At 37.6% G+C, this 25,585-nt stretch overlaps 4 protein-coding genes across 4 annotated transcripts in view; 1 reads left to right on the forward strand and 3 right to left on the reverse strand.

The window, feature by feature from the left end:
• Positions 1–471: 471 nt before the first annotated feature.
• LOC127447020 (gamma-crystallin M2-like) lies at positions 472–1,495 on the forward strand. Its single transcript, XM_051708462.1, has 3 exons — positions 472–554; positions 658–900; positions 1,182–1,495. The coding sequence occupies exons 1-3, from the start codon at positions 543–545 to the stop codon at positions 1,452–1,454; spliced, it is 528 nt and encodes a 175-aa protein (XP_051564422.1). The 5' UTR covers positions 472–542; the 3' UTR covers positions 1,455–1,495.
• Positions 1,496–3,618: 2,123 nt separating this feature from the next.
• LOC127447018 (gamma-crystallin M2-like) lies at positions 3,619–4,549 on the reverse strand. The gene is made up of 3 exons (XM_051708460.1): positions 4,464–4,549; positions 4,112–4,354; positions 3,619–3,935 (listed from the first exon to the last, which is right to left on the reverse strand). Exons 1-3 carry the CDS (start codon positions 4,473–4,475, stop codon positions 3,663–3,665), a joined length of 528 nt encoding a protein of 175 aa, XP_051564420.1. The 5' UTR covers positions 4,476–4,549; the 3' UTR covers positions 3,619–3,662.
• Positions 4,550–15,763: 11,214 nt separating this feature from the next.
• Positions 15,764–25,585, reverse strand: part of LOC127447014 (gamma-crystallin M2-like) — a 32,015-nt gene continuing 22,193 nt past the window's right edge. The window contains exon 3 of the mRNA XM_051708456.1: positions 15,764–16,074. Coding sequence (XP_051564416.1) covers positions 15,802–16,074 — 273 coding nt within the window. The 3' untranslated portion in view covers positions 15,764–15,801. The remainder of the gene's footprint in view (positions 16,075–25,585) is intronic.
• On the reverse strand, positions 21,659–22,687 carry LOC127447019 (gamma-crystallin M2-like). Its single transcript, XM_051708461.1, has 3 exons — positions 22,586–22,687; positions 22,240–22,482; positions 21,659–21,973 (listed from the first exon to the last, which is right to left on the reverse strand). Exons 1-3 carry the CDS (start codon positions 22,595–22,597, stop codon positions 21,701–21,703), a joined length of 528 nt encoding a protein of 175 aa, XP_051564421.1. The 5' UTR covers positions 22,598–22,687; the 3' UTR covers positions 21,659–21,700.

Below are 25,585 nucleotides of genomic sequence, written 5' to 3' on the forward strand. Positions count from 1 at the left end.
TCTAATTAACTTTAAATATGAAATCCAGGACTGGATGTCAAAAGAGAACAAAGACATTAAGTCAGACAACTCTCCAAATGTTAGGCAAGGACAAACGGAACATAAATACACACAAGGGTTAAAAAGGGGTTAAACATAGCAAATAACAGGGATGTATGTGTGCTTATCAGTTTTGATGAGTGCCCTCCCTCTCTTAGAGAGTGAAATGAGAGTGTAAACAGGCTCAATAATTAGTATTTTTTTACTTTTAGAGTTTTTGTAGTGTTTTATAGCAGCATTTAAAATGCTTTATTTTAAGCAAATATACTTAAGATAGAAAATCTAGAACCCTGACAAATGTGATTACTAAGATCTATATTCAAAGCTTTAGCTAGAATGGCCTCTATTCCAACTTGCACAGTCAGGAATTGACTAACAATGGACACTGTGTAGTCTTTAGTCTTGGTACGGGTATAAAGGTACAGGTGACAGCAGGCAGTCAACAAGCAGAATCAGCTTCAGCTTCTCCTTTGTGGAACTACTGAGGATCAGCTAGCGCAACCATGATGGGCAAGGTAAACTTGGTTCCAGCTTCCATTTCCAAACAATTTCACTCAAATGAATTCGATTTTGTGTGTTTCACTTTATTTCACTGAAAGATCAACTTTGAAAATTCAGGTCATCTTCTATGAGGACAGAAACTTCCAGGGTCGCTCTTACGAGTGTATGAATGACTGTGCTGACATGTCCTCCTACATGAGCCGCTGTCACTCCTGCAGAGTGGAGAGCGGATGTTTCATGATGTATGATAATCCCAACTACATGGGAAACCAGTATTTCTTCAGGAAGGGCGAGTATGCTGATTACATGTCAATGTTTGGAATGAGCAACTGCATCAGGTCCTGCCGTATGATCTCCATGGTGAGCTCCATGTACATTTTGAAGAATTTGTTGTCAAGTCTCTTGAGGCAGTTGTCTTAAAGGAATATTCAATTTATTATCATTTGGCAACATAGTCTAAAATTATTATTTTTTTCCTTTAGTTAAAAAAGCCCAGAGGATTGACAGTTGATATGTGCTATCACAAACTGATGATATTGGATGAGAGGCAGAACTATATTGCTCTGCATTTATGTTTTACATTTGATGCTTGACATTCTTCAAAATTAACTTAAATATAATGCACTACTCTCCTAATACAGCACAAAGGATCCTACAGAATGAGGATCTACGAGAGGGAGAACTTCATGGGCCAGATGTACGAGCTGATGGACGACTGTGACAACATCATGGACCGCTACCGCATGTCTCACTGCAATTCTTGCCATGTGATGGACGGTCACTGGCTCATGTATGAGCAGCCCCACTACAAAGGGAGGATGCACTACTTCAGGCCTGGAGAGTACAGGAGCTTCAGCAATATGGGTGGCATGAGATTCATGAGCATGAGGCGTATCATGGATTCTTGGTACTAGTGTTCTACTGTTTCAATAAAATAATTTCTCTACAATGCAAACAGTGTGTCATGAAAATCATTGTTGCCACTAGTATTTTCATGAGTAATCCTCCAAAAACACCTCATGAGATTACGGAAGCCCTGAACCGCACTGTGAAATTTCTTCAACAAATTTTGAGAGAGAAAAAATATATACTGTATTTGTAGGACATATATTCAGAAGGCATTAAGACACCTAAAAAAATGTTACCTGGTGAATTGTTTTTCCTTATGAGTTAAACAGACTCACAAATAAAAGAAAATATAGCTCTTGAGATTAGAAGAGGTGGTTCTTTTTCTGTTTTACATTTGGATTTACATGAAGACTAACATCCTTTTAAAGGATAGTCATAGTAAAATGTTTTTAAATTACTGATGGCATCACAGAAGCAGGATGAGGTTTTCCAGACTTGGAGAGCAGGGCTGGCTTGTGGATTTGTAGGACCTTAGGCAAGATCATGAAAATGGGGTCTACCAGTGTTAACATTAAACATAAAATTCATAGAACCAATGCAAAAAAAGAAACTATTTTATATTGAGAATATATTATTTTATTATAATCATATTAAGGATTGTTTTGAATAATTTGTGAGATTTATTCTATAAACAAAAAATATTTGCCAGTGGGGTAAGAAAATAAACTTAATTCAAAACAAGTTTATTTTTCTTACCCCATTGGCAAATAGTTATTTCTTGTTTTAGGCATAAATCTCACAAAATTTCGATAGATTTCTCTAAAAACAAGACTCGCAGTGAGTCCCTCTTTTAAGAGTGCTACATCTTAAGCACCTGCTGGTGGAATTCTCAGAGTGCAAATGCAAGACTCATCACCACCTGCATCCTTCATATGGTCATAGGATGGATTGCTACAGTATCTTACAACAGTACAACTATATTAATATATATTGTAGAAAACAATAATAATGTATTACTTTTAGATAATCAGTGATGCTTGCTTTAGCAAGGTGCCACTCTTACTACTGCTCTGACCTTCGTTTAGGGATTCTCTAAAATTCCTAACCTAATTCTTCTATTTCCAGGAAGAAACTTTGGTGCGTAATTCGTCCCACACTGTGTGTGCTATGGATTTGAATGATGGTTCAAATCATGTGGCTTGTTGAGGAGATGTGTGCTATGACATTTCTAAATGATCAAAAATATTCATTTCAAAGAGACTTGGGGGTAGGCTCATTTGACTCAGGCAGCCATTCAGTAACAACCTTGTTTCTTTTTACCCACTCTCTAGCAACCATCCAGAGCACCCTAGCAAACAAATAGCAACATGATCCAGCCCTATTTTAGCACCAGAAGATTGTACCAGCCATATTTTGGTGAAAGAGACATGGGGAAGATTGTAGAGACATGAGGATTGACTCTTTTTACTCTGGGAAATTTATTGAGGCCCTTTATTGGCCCTTTAAGACCCTTGAGGCTCCTATTGGCCCTAGCCAAATCTCTGCACCAGAACATCGCTGAGACAGAGGGAGAGTTTTTTGACTTGGGATAGTGTACTGAGGCCCTTGATGGGACATTGTGGCAGTGAATTTTGCCAAAACAAGAACCCCTTACATTTTTCTTAGAACACCTAGTTTCTAGTTTTTTGTAGAATACCTAGTTTTAGAGTACCTACTTTATTTTACATTTCACATTTATGTTCAACATTTATTCATTATAATTGGTGACAAATTCTTAGCTGCCCTCCTCTTAGCTGAATCTCCTTTTTGCATTGGTTCTAAGAATGTTATGATTAATTTTAACACTGGTGGAGCCCATTTTCATGTTCTTGCCTAAGGACCTACAAATTCAAGGGCCAGCCCTGCTCTCCAAGTCTGGAAAACATCATCCTGCATCTGTGATGCCGTCAATAATTTAAAAAACATTTAACTATGAGTTATCCATAATAGTGCTCTTTGGGGCAGTGAGCACTATTAAGGTACTTTTATAATAAGACATTATTATTATAATTATTATTTTTTCACAAAGCTTCTTTGGAATGATTTCTATAATAAAATGTGGTACAAATTAAACTAAATAAAAAATCCAAGCAGAATTTTTTATGACAGTTTTTACTCTGGTGGATCATATTTTCATGGTCTCACATAGGACCCTACAAACCCAAGGGTCAAGTGATTTTCAAGACACAGTTTTTTGTGTTGTGGAGAAATTATTTTATTGAAACACTAGAAAACTAGTACCAAGAATCCATGATACGCCTCATGCTCATGAATCTCATGCCACCCATATTGCTGAAGCTCCTGTACTCTCCAGGCCTGAAGTAGTGCATCCTCCCTTTGTAGTGGGGCTGTTCATACATGAGCCAGTGACCTTCCATCACATGGCAAGAATTGCAGTGAGACATGCGGTAGCGGTCCATGATGTTGTCACAGTCGTCCATCAGCTCGTACATCTGGCCCATGAAGTTCTCCCTCTCATAGATCCTCATTCTGTAGGATCCCCTGTGCTGTATTGGGAGAGGAGTCCATTATATTTAAGTTTATCAAGTAAAGGCCTCTGTGCCTTTTGAGCAAAAGGATTTTAATATTTTGTCTCATTGCACAAATTTATTTTTCCAAATAATTTTCTTTAAGAAAATTACTTCAAGTTCATTGATTACAAAAATATCAAAATAGAGCTCACCATGGAGATCATACGGCAGGACCTGATGCAGTTGCTCATTCCAAACATGGACATGTAATCAGCATACTCGCCCTTTCTGAAGAAATACTGATTTCCCATGTAGTTGGGATGATCATACATCATGAAGCATCCGCTTTCCACTCTGCAAGAGTGACAGCGGCTCAGGTAGGAGGACATGTCAGCACAGTCGCCCATACATTCATAAGAGCGACCCTGGAAGTTCCTGTCCTCGTAGAAAATGACCTAAAAAATTCAAAGTTAATTGTTTAGTGATTTGAAGTGAAAAACTGTATATCAAACTAAAGTAATTTAAGTGAAAGTGTGTAGAAATGGGAGCTGGAACCAAGTTTACCTTGCCCATCATGGTTGTGCTTGCTGATTCTCAGTAGTTCCACAAAGGAGAAGCTGAAGCTGATTCTGTTTGTTGACTGACTGTTGTCACCCGTACCTTTATACCCGTACCAAGACTAAAGACTACACAGTGTCTATTGTTAGTCAATTCCTGACTGTGCATGTTGGAATAGAGGCCATTCTAGCTAAAGCTTAGAGTCTAGACCTTAGTAAACTACAACACATAGAGACTGTATCACCTAGATATCACATAGATACTGTCTGTTCCACGAACTACCAAACACAAAACTTTCACTAAATCGTTTAGAAAAAAATTGATAAATAAATAAATAAAATAAATTGAAGATAAACATCATATAAAGGTAGGGCTACTAAACATTAGATCTCTTTCTACCAAAACACTAATTGTAAATGAAATTATTACAGATCATATTTTGGATGCACTCTGTTTGACTGAAACCTGGCTTAAACCAGATGAATATATTAGTTTAAATGAATCGACTCCCCCAGGTTATTGTTATAAACATGAGCCTCGTCTAAAGGGTCTAGGAGGAGGTGTTGCTACAGTTTACAGTGAAGTTTTTGGTGTTACTCAGAGGACATGATATAAGTTTAAGTCTTTTGAACTAATAATGCTTCTTATGACACCGTCAGATATAAATAAAAAATCTCTGTCGTCTTTTGCCCTTGCTACAATATATAGATCACCCGGGCGTTACTCTGGTTTCCTTGGTGAATTTGCAAATTTTCTGTCTGATCTAAGAGATACTGTAGATAGATCTTTAATTGTTGGTGACTTCAACGTTCACATAGATAATGAAAATGACACACTGGGATTAGCATTTATCAATATCCTCAACTCTCTTGGAGTCAGACAAAATGTGACAGGACCAACTTATCACCATAATCATACACTAGATTTAATTCTGTCATATGGAGTTGATGTTGATACTATAGAAATTTGACTGCAGAGTGGTGACATCTCAGATCATTACCTCGTCTTTTGTTTGTTATGATAAGCTAATGTCATTCAATCTATAACACGTATCGTTCAGGTAGAACTATTCTTTTGACCACTAAAGATAGCTTCACTAGTAATCTTCCAGAATAGTCTCACATACTCAGTAAGCCAAAAAGTCTAGAAGAACTTGATGAAATAACAGAAAATATAACTACAGTCTTCTCTAGCACTCTTGATAATGTCGCCCCCTTCAATTAAAGAAAATTAAAGAAAAAAGCCTCACACCATGGTACAATGATCACACTCAAGACAGCAGCTTGGAAAAGGGCGCGCAAGTGGAAGAATAGGAAATAAGGATAGTGTCTGTAGCTACAGACAGGCACTAAAATCTGCGCCAGGTCAGCATATTTTTAGCAAACTCATAGAAAATAACCACATCAAACCTAGGTGTTTATTCAATACTGTGGCTAAATTGGTTAGGAATAAAGCATCAACTGAACCAGATATTCCATCGCAGCACAATAGTAATGGCTTCATTAATTATTTTACTGATCAAATTGAAATAATCAGAATTAAAATTGGAACTATGCAATCAACTGTCACAGCACCTCAGAAAACAGTGTCTCATAATTTTGCTAACGAGCAACTTATATCCTTCACTGTCATAGGTCATGAAGAGCTAACAAAACTTGTCAAAAAATCAAAAGCCACAACATATATGTTTGATCCAATATCAACTAAGCTCTTAAAAGAGGTATTCCCAGTAATCTCAGAACCTCTTCTTAATATTATTAACTCCTCGCTATCCTTAGGACATGTCACAAGAAACTTTAAAATGGCAGTTATCAAACCGCTTATTAAGAAGCCACAGCTTGATCCTAGAGAATTGGCTAATTACAGACCGATTTCAAATCTACCATTTATGTCGAAAATACTAGAAATGGTAAAGTCCTCCCAACTATGTTCATTTCTACAGAGAAATGGAATATATGAACAATTTCAGTCAGGATTTAGGCCCCATCACAGTACAGAGACTGCACTTATCAGAGTTATAAATTAATTGCTCTTATCATCTGATCGCGGCTGCATTTCTCTTCTAGTGCTTTTAGATCTTAGTGCTGCCTTCGACATGATAGATCATGACATTCTCTTGAATAGGCAGGAGAATTATGTTGGCATTAGTGGACTTGCATTAGCATGGTTTAGGTCCTATTTATCAGACCAGTACCACCTTGTATGTATAAATGAGGAATTGTCAAATCAAACAAAAGTTAAGTATGGAGTGCCACAGGGATTAGTTTTAGGACCTCTGCTTTTCTCTTATACATGCTTCCCCTGGGAGATATTATCAGGAATCATGGACTAAGTTTCCACTGTTATGCAGATGATACCCAACTTTATAGTTCTTTTAAACCCAACAAAAATTCAATGAAATCAAAGATTGGATTGCCAAAAATTTCCTTCTACTCAATTCTGACAATCTGTCCTTTGAAAATCAAATTTCCAATGTTTGTAGAACAGCATTCTTCCACCTGAGAAATATTGCTAAATTACAACATATGCACTACAAAAATTTATTCATGTGTTCATGACCTCAAGACTAGATTATTGTAATGCATTACTGGGAGGATTGTTCTTCAATTGGTTCAAAATGCAGCTTCCAGAGTGCTGACTAGAACCAAGAAATATTATCATATTAGTCCAATTTTATTGTCATTACATTGGCTAGCTGTTAAATTTCATATTAATTTTACAGTTCTTTTAACTACATACAAAGCTTTGAATGGTCTAGCTCCACAGTACTTAAGTGACCTTCTGACACGCTATATTCTGTCACATTCATTACGATCACAAAATTCTGGCTTGTTAATAATTCCAAGAATATCAAAATCCACAAAAAGAGGGAGATCCTTTTCATACTTGGCTACTAAACTATGGAATAGTCTTCCTAATACTGTCGGGATGCAGACACACTCACTCAGTTTAAGTCTAGACTAAAGACTCATCTATTTAGCCAGGCATACACCTAATTTATCCTTCAACTCACAATTAGGCTTCTTTACTTAGGTCTGCCGGAACCAGAAACATCCATCATGATCTATAACTCTGCATAAAATAGAATGGCATCTATGCTAATATTATTCAATTTGTTTCCATTCATATCCCGAGGTTACCATAGCCTGTCAGATCCAGCTCCATTCCTGCTTGGTGTCCAACTCCACTGCTACGTGGCACTGAGAGATGACAACAATCAACTGATCAACTGATTCCAACTACAACTGTAAGACATCGGATACTACATATGCCACTGCCTGAACCTTGGATTTAGGATGGACCAGCACCAAACCTCACTGAAATGACCTGCATTTGAACTGCAATGCACCACATTAATCTCTGCCTGCATCACCTTTGTTTATTGATGGACTACACTCTTGAAATGGAATACATAGACTAAAATTTAATTGCCAACAAAAGCCTTCATAAGCCAACTAATAAAGAAAAATGCATCTATGTAAACTTCTGCAGTTAATCCAGGATTGACTTCAAAGACATTAGTCATTAATCTTAAAGTTCTTAAAAAAATAAAAATATTTTTTTTTTTTTTGTAAAACACTGGACCTTAACGCTTACTTAATTTACAAATTAAACCATGACTTGCACTGCACACAAATAACCAGGGTTGGGGAGTAACAGAATACATGTAATGGGATTATGTATTTAAAATACAAAATATAAGTAACTATTCCACTACAGTTACGATTTAAATCATTGGTAATTAGAACACAGTTACATTCAAAAAGTATTTTGATTACTGAAGAGATTACTTTGCATTTTATTGTCATTTGTTTCATTTAATATTTAGTCCTTTTAGATAGAAAACATTTATACAAATAAATGATGCGATCCAAAGTGCATTTGAACAGTGGTGAAACACTTTCTTATAATGTGTTACATTTATACGAGCAGACAGAGAAGTAAGTTTGAAGTAAATTTGGAGCACAAGAAATATAAATAAACCTTGTATAAATTGTCAGCTTTATGCTAAGTTAAAATTTTATTTCTAGCCATTTTACATGCACGTTACCAGGCACAATCATATTTTTTTATCAAGAAAATTCACGTTAGATCATAATTTCTTTTTTTCTATTATGACCTTTGATATTATGGCAAAAATCATATTCTTGATAATAATTTTTGTATTGTTTTCCTGTAAAAATATTTAAAAATCCTTAAAACAATATACATTTTATTTATCTTGTTTTAGAAACAACACTGCATAAGACATTTAGGTTTTTCAGTGAATGTATTTTTAACATGTGTATTTTGTCTTACTGTACTGGCAGAGTTTTTATAGTAAAAACAAGTGAAAAAATCTACCATCTGCTGAAGAAGTAATCCAAAGTATTTAGAATACATTACTGACCTTGAGTAATCTAACGGAATACATTACAAATGAAATTTTACAGCATGTATTCTGTAATCTGTAGTGGAATACATTTCAAAAGTAACCCTCCCTACTCTGCAAATAACTAATATTGGCATTATATTCATGTTGTTTAGCCAGAGGGGAACTGGCTCCCACAGTGAGCCTGGTTCCCTGTCTGTCACTCACTAGACATTGTGTCGATGTAGTTACACTAGGGGTTCGATCTTGAGAGCCCCAGTCACCTTTGCTTTACTCAGAAAAGGCCAATGAAAATTGGCGAGTGGAATTTGCATGCCATTCTCCACCCCGGACATACGGGTATAAAAGGAGATGGCATGCACCACTCATTCAGACTTGTTTTTTGGACAAGTTGATGCATATGAGACCACTCCAGCACTGGCTACAGATTTGAGTCCCAAGGTGGGCATGGCGCTACAACACCCAGTGCTTGACTATCATGCCCCGGTGCCGTCAAACTTTCAATCCTTCGTCAGACCTGGTGTTTCTACGGACTAGGGTTCCCTTAGAGCAGGTCTTGAGGCGCGTTGTGGTCATGACAGATGCCTCGAATTCGGGCTGAGGCGCTGTGTGCAACGGGCAGGCAGTATCGGGGCTTTGGACAGGGCCCTGCCTGCAATGGCACATCAACCGCCTAGAGTTACTGGCAGTATCACTGACCCTGCAGAGGCTTCAGCCATTGATTCAGGGCAAGTACGTGTTGATCCGGACAGACAACACAGCGACTGTGGCGTACATAAACCACCGGGGCGGGGTATGCTCACGTTGCATGTCACAACTCGCCCGCCACCTCCTCCTTTGGAGTCAGCAGACATTGAAGTCTCTGCAAGCCACTCACCTCCCGAGCATCCTCAACTATGAAGCAGACGCTCTCTCATGGCAGGTAACGCTCCGCGGAGAGTGGAGACTCCACCCCCGTGCAGTCCAGCTGATTTGGGAGAGATTCAGAGAGGCTCAGGTGGACCTGTTCACCTCCCAAGAGTCCTCTCACTGCCCCCTTTGGTACTCCCTGTCCGAAGCTCCCCTCGGCACGGATGCCTTGGCGCACAGCTGGCCTCGGGGGCTGCGCAAGTACGCCTTTCCCCCAGTGAGCCTCATTGCACAGATGTTGTGCAAAGTCAGGGAGGACGGCAACAAGTCCTGATGGTTGCGCGATACTGGCCCAACCGGACTTGGTTTTCAGACCTGATGATCCTGGCAGTATCCCCTCCCTGGCGCATTCCCCTGAGGCAGGACCTTCTCACTCAGGGACAGGGCATGCTCCGGCACCCGTGGCCAGACCTCTTGAATCTCCATGTCTGGCTCCTGGACGGGATGTGGAGGACCTAGCAGGCCTTCCTTCAGTGGTAGTAGACATGATCACTCAGGCCAGAGCCCCCTCCACGAGGTGGCTGTATGCTCTGAAGTGCATCTCTTTGTGAATTGGTGTTCTTCCCGCGGGGAAGATCCACAGAGATGCGCATCGGGTCTGTGTTGTCCTTTCTACAAGAAGGACTGGAGAGACGGCTGTCTCCCTCTACCCTGAAGGTGTACGTGGCTGCTATTGCAGCATATCAAGATACACTGGATGGGAGACCCTCTCGACAGCATGACCTGATCATTATGTTCCTCAAAGGCGCAAAGAGATTGAATCCCCCTAGACCGCGCCTGATTCCCTCTTGGGATCTCTCTGTGGTCCTACCTGCCTTACAGAGAGCCCACTTTGAGCCCCTGGAGCAGGCCGAGCTCAGCACTTTGTCCCTGAAGACGGCCCTCTTGGTGGCGCTCACTTCTATCAAGAGGGTGGGGGACCTGCAGGCGCTCTCTGTCACCAGCGAATGCCTGGAGTTCGGGCCGGCACACTCTCATGTGATCTTTTACATGATTGGTTATGTGACCAAAGTTCCCACCACTCCCTTCCAGGATCAGGTGGTGAACCTGCAAGTGCTCCCTTCAGAGGAGGAAGACCTGGCCTTGTCGTTGTTGTGTCCAGTTCGCGCCCTGCGCAACTATCTGGACCGCATGCAGTGCTTTAGATGCTTGGAGCAGCTCTTTGTCTGCTTTGGAGGGCAGCAGAAGGGGAAAGCTGTCTCCAAACAGAAGATGTCCCACTGGATTGTGGATTCCATTTCTCTGGCTTACCAATCACAAGAACTGCCGTGCCCTTTGGGAGTCCGGGCGCACTCCACCAGAGGTGTTGCATCCTCCTGGGCACTGGCGAGGTGCGCCTCTCTAGCAGACATATGCAGAGCAGCGGGTTGGGCTACATCCAATACCTTTCTACAACCTACACATAGAACCGGTCAGATGTATCGCTGGCATTGCGCCTTTCCCCTCTTGAGGTGATAATGTGTGCTATCTTGTCCACAATAGTTCCCCATAACTGGTGAACACTGGATGCCTCTTTAATTCCTTAAGCACTATTTGGTGGCGAACTCGGCAGAGGAGTGACGCCGCCTGGCCCAGTACTCGTGGTATGCCCCTTTTCAGGTGAGCCCATGTACTTGGGCTCAGTGCTCCATATATGGTGATTCCCCCCTCGATAATCCCGTATGATGCGTCTCCACTGTTCGGTTTCCCCTCAGGTGAACCCTGTGTCTCCCCTCGTCAGATCTCTGCTCTGCCTCGGCCACTGTTGCTGTGTACCCTCTCCATAGATAGGGTCCTCCCCAGTGGCATCATTCCATATGTGAACTTCCCCGTTGGTAAGTCCATGTGAATGATTCTCCACATGTTAACCTCCCTCTGGTAGGATGTGGTCTCCGTAGTGCTCTCCCTCCTGGAGAGGGAAGAGCACTTCCCCAGTGTTATTCTAGCAGGTGCTCGGCGGGAAATTACTTAATGAAGGCAGAACTCTGAATGAGTGGTGCACGGCATCTCCTTTTATACCCGTATGTCCGGGGCGGAGAGTGGCATGCAAATTCCACTTACCAATTTTCATTGGCCTTTTCTGAATAAATTTAGCAAAGGTAATTGGGGCTCTCAAGCGTGAACCCCTAGTGTCACTACACCGACACAACGTCTTGTTCCCTCCATCAGGGAACAGAGGTTACACCAGTAACCAAGATGTTTCTACCATGATTATTTTTTTCCATTAACCAACATCTTATGGAGTTTTGTGTTCCTTGCCACAGTCGCCTTCAGCTTGCTCACAGGGGTTCTAAATACAATTATTATATAATTATTTAATTTCTATACACATTTTACAATCTTATTTAATCAAACTACACAATGATCACTGTAAAACATTATAGATATTACAGTTTCATTTTTTTGTTTTTGTTAATGCATGATTTCCTGTAAAGCTGCTTTGAAATTATGTGTGTTGTGAAAAGCATTATACAAATAAAAATGACTTGACTTAGTACACACATTTGTCTAATTTCTCTAGAATTCTCTAGACTCTAGAATTTCTAAGGTTTTTGCTGTAATTGGTGAAATAAACATTGAAACACTAAATACATTCTTAAGAGTATCAATTATTAGCAGTTTTCCCCCCTTATTTGTTTATACAGATTCTCGCCTCTTAAAAATATGGATTTGGTGTTTTGGAATGATGTTTATGTTTTTTTTTTTTTTTTTTTTTGTCCCTTAACTAAGTTAAGTAATGCTATACAAGACTGTGTTCATGGAGATCCTTTTCCACTGACTTTCTGTACCTTATATTTTATGTTGACATGGAAGTTCAAAAAGGTTAGAAGTCATGGTAACACTTTACATTAAGGTTCCCTTTAAAAAGTGTTTTTAAAGGGATACATTAATGACTAATTAAAACATTCATTAGTGATTTTAATGCAATACTTGCCAAATAGTGAGCCAATTTAAACTCACATGTTATAAATGCTTAATAATGAAATTATTAATACTTATTTTAATCAAAATCATGAAATGTAAATATTTTTGCTGCATCATGACCTAAATCATGAATAGAATACTAAAGTGAGATTAAAGTTTTTTTTGTTTGTGTTTTGTCACTTTCCTTGTCACTTTGATGTCAAAATGAACGGTGCTATTCCAAGTGGTGTCTTACCAACAGTTTTCTGCAAAAACACTTTCCAGATCTTGATGCTCTTCTATGGCAATGTATCATGGAATCATTCTGATTCTCTCTTGTTTATCAAAAATATATTGATTTTCCACAAACCCTTCATTTTTTTACCAGATGCATTTTATATGGAGTACATAAAAAAGTAAAAAAATAAAATAAAATAAATATTGTTGTTTTATAAAGGTACATTTTACAGTTTATTTGCTTTACATAAAGTTCAGTAAATGGTCATTAGACTATATTACATGATGTATGTTAATTTATGTACATTATTTATAATTTAATACAAAAGCATTAGGCACTAATTTTTTTGTTATGATTTTAATTGTCCATTTTACATTAATGTAGACTTTATAGGTTACTAATGTCAGTAAGTCATTAATAAATAGTTCACCGCTGTCCACTTTACATGAAGGTATACTTTCATAGCTTATTAATGTTGGTAAATCATTAATAATTAGTTCACAGTTGTCCACTTTTCATTAAGGTACAATTTCATAGCTTATTAATGTTGGCAAGTCATTAATAAATGGTTCATGGGTGTGTACTTTACATTAAGGTACACTATCATAGCTTAATAATGTTGGTAAGTCATTAATACAATAAATGGTTTAGGGAACTCAGTAAACAGGCCATGGTTGTTTTTAAAGTTTAAAATAACTTTTTTAAAGTTGCTAAATAAGTTTGTAGATCCACCTTACATTAAAACTTGTATTACAAGGTACAGATATTGTAACTTAATTCATAAAAGATCAATAAAATGAAGGTAAATAAAATGCCTTTTAAAGCCTGTAGACTTATTTTCATGTGAAGGGAGCGGGTCAGTTTTGACAGGAAAATCCAAAGGGTGTGACGTTTATGCGTGCTCCCGAGAGCCTTCTATTGAATCCCTTCTGGCTAAGTGGGAATGTGATCGTGGTCGAGCGAAAACTAGAGTGAACATCGGCAGGGCATTTGATTCTTGGAGGGACCTTCGTTCAGTTTTGGGGCTCAAAACCGACCCTGAATTGGTGTTCTTCTTATTGGACAGGTAAGCTTACATAACTGCAAAGCATGTGAAATATAGTGCCATAAGGATTGATTTGTGTAATTTTAGCTAACTTGATCTTGCCTGCTAACGCTGACGAATTGCAAGCTACCTTGCTTCGTAACTTTCAAATAATTTCAAAGATTTTCCCTATGTCAGGTATACAGGATCAATTTAAGCAAATACGCTGGTTTCTTGATCGTAGTACAACATATGACATACAAAACTTTCACCCACTGTTGCACTTGTGTATATGGTTGAGTGACAATAAAGGGATTTTTATTTTATTTTTTAAACATACAATAGTGCAACATAACAGTGCAGTGCAACAGTAAACTGTCTGGTATAGTTCGGTAGTATGTAGCTGTATGTGTGTATCAGTATGCTATGTTAGCTGATAAGTAGTTTTAGTTTAGTCTCAAAGTTTGTAGTAAAACAATCATAACTGTTTAATTTTAATTATGCTACCAGGTGGATCACGTTCAGTCTCTTTGAACGTTATGTCATTGTTTTGGCTGATGCTTGCACGCTCGCATCCCTATGGAGTGTGCTTGGGTGGTTTACGAGGAAATATTTTTAGGTTACAAACTGGTAATTACAAGGGTATTATGCTATAAATGTGGTTTATGAGGACATTTCTAGTGTCCCCATAATTCAAATCGCTTAAAAAAACATACTAAACAATGATTTTTTTTTTTTTTTTTTTTTTTATGTAAAAATTAGGTTAGGTTTAGGGGTAGGGTTATGATGATGAAGTATGATTCAGATATAAAAAAAATGTCCTCTAATATTATATTTTACACTACTGATGGTTAGATTTAAGGTTGGGGTTTGTGTTAGGGGGTAGAGTTAATAAAATATGCATTTCTCTTCCCTGTATTACATCATTTACAACTTAAAAAAAACCTAGCCTTTTAACTCACGTTTGGCGCCACTCTGTGAACATTTCACCCAGAAACTGGAGCTCACACATGCCCATACGTTCAAAAACACTTCCTGCTTTTGCCACTGGGGGCAGTGCTTAGAATTCCGGTAGCTAACAGAATTTACCAAGTTTAGCTCAAGAACTGTCGACCTACTGTTGCAGAATTCACAGTGGGATCAGTCTGGTGCTTTCTCCAGAGCGTCAAGACACTTTTTCAGATATATTCTCAAACGAAATTGCTTGTACATTTTGTCTACTTCCATCTCAAAATCAGACTCCATAGTGCACTTATTTCACCTATGAAACTGCATGTACTCTTTTTTTCAAATATGTTGGGTGTGCTCTTGACGCATGTAAAAGTATATTTTTATCGGTTGTGTTTGTATATAGAATGTCAGCATTTTTAAACATTGGTGTAACTTTCATTGAATAAGCACTTCCTTTTGTAATAAATTTGTCTGAACTATTCTCCAGATTTCTTCATAAAAAGAAAGCCCTCATCTCATGGTAAAAAGAAAGCCCTCATGGTTCTGTGAATGTTAATATGAATATTTTTTACAAAGGTGAAGCACATTTTCATGACAAACACTTTAGCAAAGCCTAAAGGCTGGCCATGCTCTCCAGGCCTAGAGTATGTCATTTTACCTCTGAGAGGCTTTTAGTTGTTGTCAAAGCATTTTGCTATGCATATCCTTTAAGCATTTTAAAAAGCATTTTAGCCATCAGCATATAAAAGAGAAAAGAATCCACTCTTCTAAAGAAGACAAAAATGTTTGGTTTGGTTTTGTTGTGTTTTGTTTTGTGCTTTTCTTTGTCATGCTTTGCTTTGTGAGTCTTTTAAACTCATGACTGCTTTTTTGGGGAATACTCATGCAAATATTAGTGGCAATACTGATTTTCAGGTGACAATGCTGAGTGTTGTAGAGAAATTATTTTATTCAATACACTTTTACACTAGTACATAGAATCCATGATACGCCTCATGCTCATGAATCTCATGCCACCCATATTGCTGAAGCTCCTGTACTCTCCAGGCCTGAAGTAGTGCATCCTGCCTCTGTAGTGGGGCTGCTCATACATGAGCCAGTGACCTTCCATCACATGGCAAGAATTGCAGTGAGACATGCGGTAACGGTCCATGATGTTGTCACAGTCATCCATCATCTCGTGCATCTGGCCCATGAAGTTCTCCCTCTCATAGATTCTCATTCTGTAGGATCCTCTGTGCTGTATTGAGAGATAAGTTCATTATATTTAATTTTATCCTGACAAATCTGTCAAAAGAAAATGTAAATCTAGAGAAATCTAGTTTTCCCCATCATTAATCACAATGAAAGGATCCTCTGTTCTTTTTCTTTCTTTTTTTTAGCTTGAGGACTTTTTGTCTAAAATCAGAACCAGCTCCCTGCTTGATGTTTCTAAATTATGATGAATTTAACTTTCTTTTGAGGTTAATACTAAATACAGTATATTCAAAATATATCAAAATGTTTATCGAACTCACCATGGAGATCATACGGCAGGATCTGATGCAGTTACTCATCCCAAACATGGACATGTAATCAGCATACTCGCCCTTCCTGAAGAAATACTGGTTTCCCATGTAGTTGGGATTATCATACATCATGAAACATCCGCTCTCCACTCTGCAGGAGTGACAGCGGCTCAGGTAGGAGGACATGTCAGCACAGTCGCTCATACACTCATAAGAGCGACCCTGGAAGTTTCTGTCCTCATAGAAGATGACCTGACAATTCAAAGTTGATCTTTCAGTGAAATAAAGTGAAACATACAAAATAAAATTAATTTGAGTGAAATTGTTTGGAAATGGAAGCTGTTTTTGACTAATGTTGATTAAGTTTATGTGTTATGTAGGTCTTCGTACTCACAATTATTTTTGACTAATGTTGATTATGTGTTATGTGTCACACAAAAATCATCTTCAGAAGTGCTTGTAGTCAGTGTTGGCCATAATTACAGGTACACATAACCAGGATGATGATGATGATCATCCAGCTAAATATCATCCACTGTTTCAGTCAGAGATTAAAAGTTAACTAGGCTTGCCAATCAGTTTGCTACAGTACTTGAATGTCAACTAACCAAAAATACTGGCCTCTTTGATGGTTTTATAAAAAATCTTAAAGTGCAATCAATAAACAATAAAGCCAAAGGCACTGACTCTGCCACTGAAACGTGACATGCATTACGCCAAACAGCTAGGCCATAGGTCAAAGAATGCTCAACAATATAATATTTGGCCAGGAACATTTATGTTTGTGGAATCATTGTGAAAAAGAAATGGTCTTTCAGCACTTCTTCCTGTTTCATTAATGACATGAGAAAAAGAAACAGAAAGGGAAAAACACTTTTACATCTACTGTACAACTTTTATGATGTAATATTTATAGGGAAGACTGGGGCTACTTGTCACACTTTTTACTCCAGTGAATATTTCTCAGGGTAGTTTATTTGTCCAAGTCAATTTCTGCATAGCCACATACATTAAAGTCTTGGCTAAAAAAAAAAAAAAAAAAAAACTTGAACATTTTCACCATTATTATCCAGGAAAAAGATTAAATTAATTGAACGCATGTTGCCCTAATTTATAAAGTCAAACAATTAATGAAACAACAAAAATGGAAACGGAAACATACAAAAATATAAAAACATTATGACCAACAAACATTGTAGTTATAAAACATTCATATAAAATGTAAAACATGTGTGACAACTTGCCCCCAAAAAGTGTTATTGCATGCCTTAATTTCAATAAAAAATACCTTTGTTCTAAGAACACATTTAAACCTTTCAGTAAAAAAAAAAAAAAAAAAATCTGTCTTCAAAATATTGTTGACCCTTGACTTTATGTACAGTATGTCAGTGTGGTTTGATTATATTAGCTTGTTTAGCTATAACATAAAAGTATGCTGATAGTGAAAATTAACTTTGGAGGGTTTAATTCACAAAAAATATTATCATTTAAGAATGTTTTGGAGTAGCTGTTTGAAACCAACATACCAATGCTCTGCTAGAGAAAACACATAGTTCCGAAACTGGATTTTTGTCTCAGAATATTATTGTTGTTGAGATACAGCCCTCGCGACAACTTCCCTGCATGCCCCGGTCTCACCTATAAAAGCTAGCCAACTTTATCGACAAGTCAGAGGCTTTTATGCTCTAAGGGGCTGTTAAAGAGTTCTTTTAGAATAACTTTATTTGATCACAAGAGTCCTTTCCAAGTTGTTTTAATATTTTGACCAACTTGTACACTTTTTACATTCTGCAATTACTTAGAAAAAAAAATATCAGTTGTTATTGTTTCATACAGCTGAAAATGTGTAAGTATGGTGCATAGTTGATACAACTTTTTAACAATGAAAGTAATCAGTTTTGGTGCTTAGTATTGGACAGTACTGTCAGCGTCAGCTGTGTGCAAAATGGTGTATAAGTATGAATGGTACTTATTTCACAAGAGTCTTAACCAGCTAATATATCATTGTGTTTTAAAATTAAGGGCCTATGTAGAGTCATGCACATCTGGTAAGGAGGTCATATTTTTTTGTGAGTCTGCACTGGTCAGCAATATGAGACTTGTTTAACTTTTGATGGCCTATAGGGAAATCAAAAAAGAAGTCATGACCCACTTTTCCACTATCAGGCCACTGCGAGCGAGGGCTATCAACTGGCCAATAGCCTCAGACCTCGAGTCACAAGACCAATATCAAACTGCATTCCCTCCATCAGGCCAATAACTCTGCAGCGTTGCCCAAAAACCAGCCCTTAATATGTACTGCGGTGCCAACGTCACACACCCCACCTATTTCACAAGCAAGAGGGAAGCTCAAGCTGAGGTATCATGTTATCTAGTTATCTAGAACAGGGGTTTTAAAAGTCAAATACAGTGGGCCTTCCTTGTGACACAATGTCCACAAATGACATAAAGGTTGTGGTGCATCGACTGGTCCTGTCCATGTAAATCCTAAGCTTAAATACTAGGGCTGCCCTCTAATAGTCGACCAAATGTTAGCGGATGAGAAGAGTCTTGGTTGATTGCAGAAAAATGTGTACTATGGAGTAATTTTTGTTAAGCAGGGTTAGGGTTAAGCCTCACAATAAAGCAAGACACCTTGATTTACAACAGTTGTGAAGGGCAACATCTCTCTGGCAAAGAACCTACTTCATCTGTGCATTCTCTACTGGTCGGGTATTTCATTGTCCGGAAAAATACATCATGCGTGTGAATACATTTGTTTTGTTCCCTCCTTCACGGTATATATATATATATATATATATATATATATATATATATATATATATATATATATATACAATTACATCGGCAACCGGCTGAGGGATCAGTAAATATTCTTGCTTTAGTGATTTTGCATTGAAAATTAAATTAATTTATTAAATAAAACTTAAATCAAATACATTTCTAAATTCAAATTGCACTCCAAATGAAATGAAAAAGCAATTCAAATAATGGAGTGATAAAAGAATAATATATATATAGGCTATATAAGTAACCACCTTTCCATTTACCGTCAGGTAAGTATCTGTCTAAACATGCAGGTTGGAAAATTACTTGCACAAATGAAGACATAAAAACAATTATAAATGTAAAAATGATAATTATAATGATGATAATAATCACTTAAACATAAATCATGGTTCGAGGTGAACCTGTTTTTGTATTATTTTATATTTTATTCACAGATGTATAGGCTGCAGAGTTGTGGTCACAATGAACTGCTCTGTGGAAAAAATAAAGCAAACTGAACTCAAAGCACCTCCTGAGTTGAGATGTCTGAGGTCATTTGCAGCATTCTCATAGAAGATATTATTCTGGCAAAAAAAGAAAAAAAAAAGAAAATCAGAAGACAGAAACAAAAAAAGAGTAAGAACCTTTTACAAACAGCGTGTCATACATGCACATAGACAGCTGTCATCTGTTCTTAATAATATAATAAAGTGTTTCTTCAAGCGCGTGTCTGTGTGTCTATGGGCTATAGATATAATAATAATAGCCTAATAATAATAATAATAATAATAATAATTTAATACATGGGAAAACGAGCCAAAAATCGTCTTGACATCGTCAAAGGCATCAGCTATTGGCGATCACTCTGACCATCGTCTATCCCCGAGATCATCGTCTGTCGGCACAACCCTAATGTGCATTTCTCTCTATAAATTAACAAAATGTTCAGACAGTCTCCTTGCTGGTTTTTCCAACATATTCAGAATCATTACTGCTTTTACCGGTGCCGCTGTGGCTCGCTTCGTGCATGCGCTAGTAAAATGTATATTTTAAAGGCTCATTATTACGGTTTAGTATTTCTCTGTAATGTAGAACAGTGTTAGCAATGTTACTTATAACATTCTTTCTCAGCCCTGGAACTCAAACCATTTTATGATGCCTCCCAAAATATATATATTTAAGTGTTTAAATTAATATCATAAATGTGCGATAACTAGTCGACTAATGGCTTAAACTAACACCTACTAGTCGACCAGGAAAATCTTTGGTCGGAGGCAGCCCTAAATACTGCTCATCGTATCGTCATCTTTTGGGTTTGACCCCTGAAACTGAAGGATTCTAATTTGTTGGTCTCAGAAACGCTCCATTGTAATTACAGACTAATATGTCATGTCTGCTTTATTGGCCAGCTTGACAAATATCAGAGAATCTTCACAAAGATTCTTGATAAATATTATTATTATTATTATTATTTGCCTATTATTTTCAGAACTTTTAAGTAATGTTTTAAATATAACATAATAGTTCAACTCAATATATATATATATATATATATATATATATATATATATATATATATATATAAATTATTTAATAAAACATTTTACCACTCTCCACGCCTCCACATACATGCTCTAGAGTGTCCCACACTTTGAAAATCCCTGATCTAGAATATCAAGTTTATATCGAATGTAAACAGCAAGATAAGTTAGCCTTGACAACTCACTGACTGTAACTGCCATGGTGTCCCGAGTGGTTTCTCCACTAACACCGGGAGGATGTCCCAGCACACCATCTATGAAAGTTCACCGAACCATGGAAAGTAATTTATTTCGGCACCACTTTGTCCATTGGCCATTTGAATGGATTTTTACTGTGCCCGCATTTATTTATTTTTCCCGAACCTGTACCGTTGTGCGCTAGATACACAACCTGGGAAGTTTGGCGAAACTCCGCCTCTGTCTTTGGCCTTGTTTGGCCCAAGGGTAATTGCAGGTCCAAAGGCCATTGGCCGTTGGCCCAGAGAATGCCCCGACGAGGCATGATGAAGCCCCAGAAGTGACAGTGGGAACCAATTGGCCCTGACACGTACTAACATGCCCTCATTTGGCCCGATAGTGGAAACCTGGCTATTGAGGTGTTAAAATGTTCCTTTGTATACTCAAACCCCAGTCCCCAATAGCTATACTGTATGTACTGAGCATGTACTGAGCATGTGCATAGCAGCATAGAGTACAATGTTACTTAAATCCCCCTGATACAATTTGCGGCAAAGTCCGTTGCTCATAGTCAAATAACCATTTTTGGGTTCTTTAACCCAATTCCTATGTGAGGGTAATAATTGTTTACAAGTGTAAAATTTATATTTACTAGGATCAGCAAAACATTTTTTAAACACATTCATCAATCAGTGGCTATTGAATGAACTTTGGAAAGCCAAAACTGTGATTTCAAACCTGAGTGAATTTTGAAATGGCAATATTTTATTTATTATTTTTTTGTATTCAACCAATGAGGTGCTTTTGTGAATTCATTTTCATGACAATGTTTAGCTTTGTAGAGAAATTATTTTATTGGAACACTAGAACACTAGTACCAAGAATCAACGATACGCCTCATGCTCATGAATCTCATGCCACCCATGTTGCTGAAGCTCCTGTACTCTCCAGGCCTGAAGTAGTGCATCCTGCCTCTGTAGTTGGGCTGCTCATACATGAGCCAGTGACCGTCCATCACATGGCAGGACTGGCAGTGAGACATGCGGTAACGGTCCATGATGTTGTCACAGTCATCCATAAGCTCATACATCTGACCCATGAAGTTCTCCCTCTCATAGATCCTCATTCTGTAAGATCCTCTATACTGTAATGGAAGAAAAGTGAATATTTTCAAGTTTATTTGGAAGTACCAACTTAAAATCAAATGTATCTATAAATCCAAGACTATTTAATTCTGCCTCTCCTAAATTGCAATTCTCAAAGAATCTTCTGTATTTTGTTTTTCTTTCATTTGAAAATAATCCAAACTTTCTTCTGAATATACAATATTCTGAGTATTCCTTCAAGATTTTGTATTTAATTATTTTATTTAATTAATTAAACATAAATCAAGATGCTCATGGAACTCACCATAGGGATCATACGGCAGGACCTGATGCAGTCACTCATTCCAAACATAGACATGTAATCAGCATACTCGCCCCTCCTAAAGAAATACTGGTTTCCCATGTAGTTGGGACGGTCATACATCATGAAGCAGCCGCTCTCCACTCTGCAAGAGTGACAGCGACTCAGGTATGAGGACATGTCAGCACAGTCACTCATACACTCATAAGAGCGACCCTGGAAGTTCCTGTCCTCGTAGAAGATTACCTAAAAATTCAAAGTTAATCTTTTAGTGATTTGAAGTGAAATATACCAAACCAAAGTGATTTGAGTAAAATTGTGTGGAAATGAGAGATGGAACCACGTTTACCTTTCCCATCATGGTTGCGCTAGCTGGTCCTCAGTAGTTCCACAAAGGAGAAGCTGAAGCTGATTCTGCTTGTTGGATGTCTGCTGTCACCTGTGCTTTTATACTAGACCAACACTAAAAGGAGTATACAGCATCTATTGTTTGACAATTCCTGACTGTGCAAGTGTAAATGGATGCTGTTATTACTAAAGCTTTTAGTTTGCATTTGTCAGAACAAGCATTTACATATGATGTTTTTAGATTCTAAAATGAAAGAATCTGAAAGACACAAATAATTTTTTTTACATTTAATTTAATTATTATTATTATTCTTTTTTTTTTTTTTTTTTTTTTTTTGTGCCATGACAAATTGATCAACAGTGCAAGTATTTAGTATTGGTGACATAATAACCAAATAACCAAAGAGAACATTTCACCCAAACAAATACTTTGGCAAATATTTGATTTCCTAGACCCACCATCTATATGATTTTTAAGTCAGAGTTACAGTATGTCCTCCAACGAGTGCATGTGTTCTGACCTATTGGGTGGGCAACACCAGTTTGGCTAGCATAGTTTCATTTTCCTGTTCGCCAATTATCACCTGCCCTCTTTCTACTATCCCTCTTGATAAATGTGGGAAAAGGTCAATTATATCTGTCCCTTGAATTTCCACAGCTCAAAAAAATAAATATTTGTGCCATGTACCAGTGCAGAGTGTTTATGTTTTTTCAGCACCACTTCCTGTGTAATTGATGACCAGAGAAACAGACTGACTTGCCATATGGGCAAAATAATACTTGCTGTGATACACTTGCCTCTTACAATTTGCTACCAAGTAATTTATCAAATATTACAGTTAGTAAAAAGTTTTTTTTCAGAGGCTTTTGTGTTCATAAAACAATTCAGGTGCTTAATTTTGTTTGTAGCACTTTATAAGATGTTTTAATGTAGTCAACTCATTTAAGCATAAGTGGCCTTACAAGTTCTATTTACAGTTTTTCCTTCAATTCAAAGTGTTTTTATTAACTGCAGTACACCTTATACAGCAGAACATTTGTTGTATTGTGTAGATGAAACCAACATGATTACTTATCATTACTTATCATCTGATCATTGCTGCATTTCTCTTTTAATGCTTTTAGATCTTAGTGCTGCCTTCGGCACCACTGATCATGACATTACCCAACTTTATATATTTTAGAGACCCCACGCAATTTTTAAAAGTTAGCAGATAGTTTCAATGATTTCAAAGATTGGATGGCTAGAAATTTCCTTCAACTCAGTTCTGACAAAACAAAGTTGCCATTTAGATTTAAATAAACAGATAATTATTATTGGATCATTATTGCAGTGATTAATATGTTTCAGCTGGCAACAATTCTTTTAACCCTAACTGATGCAGTGTGTAGCTTCTCATTTCTTAAACAACCATGTCGGAAGACGTATCCAGTGGTCCTGGAAAAGATGTTACTGTGTTTCAGAAGGGGAAATTATTGGCCTGCATCAAGCCAAGAAAACAACTAAGGAGATTGCTGAAATCACTGGAACTGGGTTAAGAACTGTTAAGAACCTGACCTTAACCCCATTGAAAGCCTTTGGGATGTGCTGGAGTGCTGGAGTGGTTCAACTCTCCCGTCATCAATACAAGATCTCGGCCAAAAATTAATGCAACTCTGGACGGAAATAAATGTTGTGACATTAGATAAGGTTGTTGAAAAGTGCCACGATGAATACATGCCATAATCAAAGCTAAAGGTGGTCCAACGAAATATTAGAGTATGCAACTTTTATTTGGCCAGGTATTGTACTAATTATTGGACCAAAAACCACTCAAATTAAGCCACTAAAATATAATTTGACTCTTGTTACATCATCTTCTACAGCGAAGAACTTATGTTATATATATATATATATATATATATATATATATATATATATATATATATATATATATATATATATATATATATTTTTTTTTTTTTTTTTTCTCTCCTTTTCTCCCCAATTTGGAATGCCCAATTCCCAATGCACTCTAAGTCCTCATGGTTGCGTAGTGACTCGCCTCAATCCAGGTGGCGAAGGACGAATCTCAGTTGCCTCCGCATCTGAGACCGTCAATCCGCACATCTTATCACGTAGCTTGTTGAACGTGTACAACTCGCCAGGCGCCCCAACGAGAGTGAACCGCATTATAGCGACCACGAGGAGGTTACCCCATGTGGCTCTTCCCTCCCTAGCAACCGGGCCAATTTGGTTGCTTAGGAGACCTGGCTGAAGTCACTCAGCATGCCCTGGATTCGAACTCGCATCTCCAGGGGTGGTAGTCTGCGTCTTTACTTGCTGAGCTTCCCAGGCCTCCATACTTATGTTATATTTGATAGCAATCTGTCCTTTGAAAATCACATTTCAAATGTTTGCACATTTCCACATCAGAAATATTGCTAAGTAACAACGTATGCTTTCTGTTTCTGATGCCGAAAAACTAATTCAAGCATGCTTGACCTCAAGACTAGATTATTTTAATGTATTACCGGCAGGATGTCCTGCAGGTACAGTAAATAAACTGCAGTTGGTTCAAAATGCAGCAGCTAGAGTGCTGACTAGAACCAAGAAACATGAACATATCAGCCCCATTTTATTGTTGCTTCATTGGCTACCTGTTAAATTTTGCATTAATTTTAAAATTCTGTTAATTACTAACAAAGCTTTGAATGGTCTAGCTCTACAGCACTTAAGCAACCTTCAATCATGCTATATTCCATCACGTTCACTACGATCGCAAAATTCTGGCCTGTTAATAACACCAAGATTATCAAAATCCACAAAAGTAGTTAGATCCTTTTCCTACTGGGCTCCTAAACTATGAAACAGTATTATTCAGGACTCAGACACACTCTCTCATTTTAAGTCTATACTAAAGACTCATCTATTCAGCCAGGCATACACCTAGTTTATCCATCAACTCATAGTTATGCTGCATTAGTTAGGTCTGCCGGAACCAGATACACTTCTCATATT

This window comes from Myxocyprinus asiaticus, chromosome 10, assembly GCF_019703515.2.
Source record: "Myxocyprinus asiaticus isolate MX2 ecotype Aquarium Trade chromosome 10, UBuf_Myxa_2, whole genome shotgun sequence".
In the NCBI taxonomy this organism is placed as follows: domain Eukaryota; kingdom Metazoa; phylum Chordata; class Actinopteri; order Cypriniformes; family Catostomidae; genus Myxocyprinus; species Myxocyprinus asiaticus.

What these genes read in the sequence shown, in the direction of transcription:
- LOC127447020 (XM_051708462.1), top strand. An exon ending in CCTGCCGTATGATCTCCATG is followed by an intron (nt 901 to 1,181) that starts GTGAGCTCCATG and finishes CTCCTAATACAG; the next exon opens with CACAAAGGATCCTACAGAAT.
- LOC127447018 (XM_051708460.1), bottom strand. An exon ending in CCTGCCGTATGATCTCCATG is followed by an intron (nt 3,936 to 4,111) that starts GTGAGCTCTATT and finishes CTCCCAATACAG; the next exon opens with CACAGGGGATCCTACAGAAT.
- LOC127447019 (XM_051708461.1), bottom strand. An exon ending in CCTGCCGTATGATCCCTATG is followed by an intron (nt 21,974 to 22,239) that starts GTGAGTTCCATG and finishes CTTCCATTACAG; the next exon opens with TATAGAGGATCTTACAGAAT.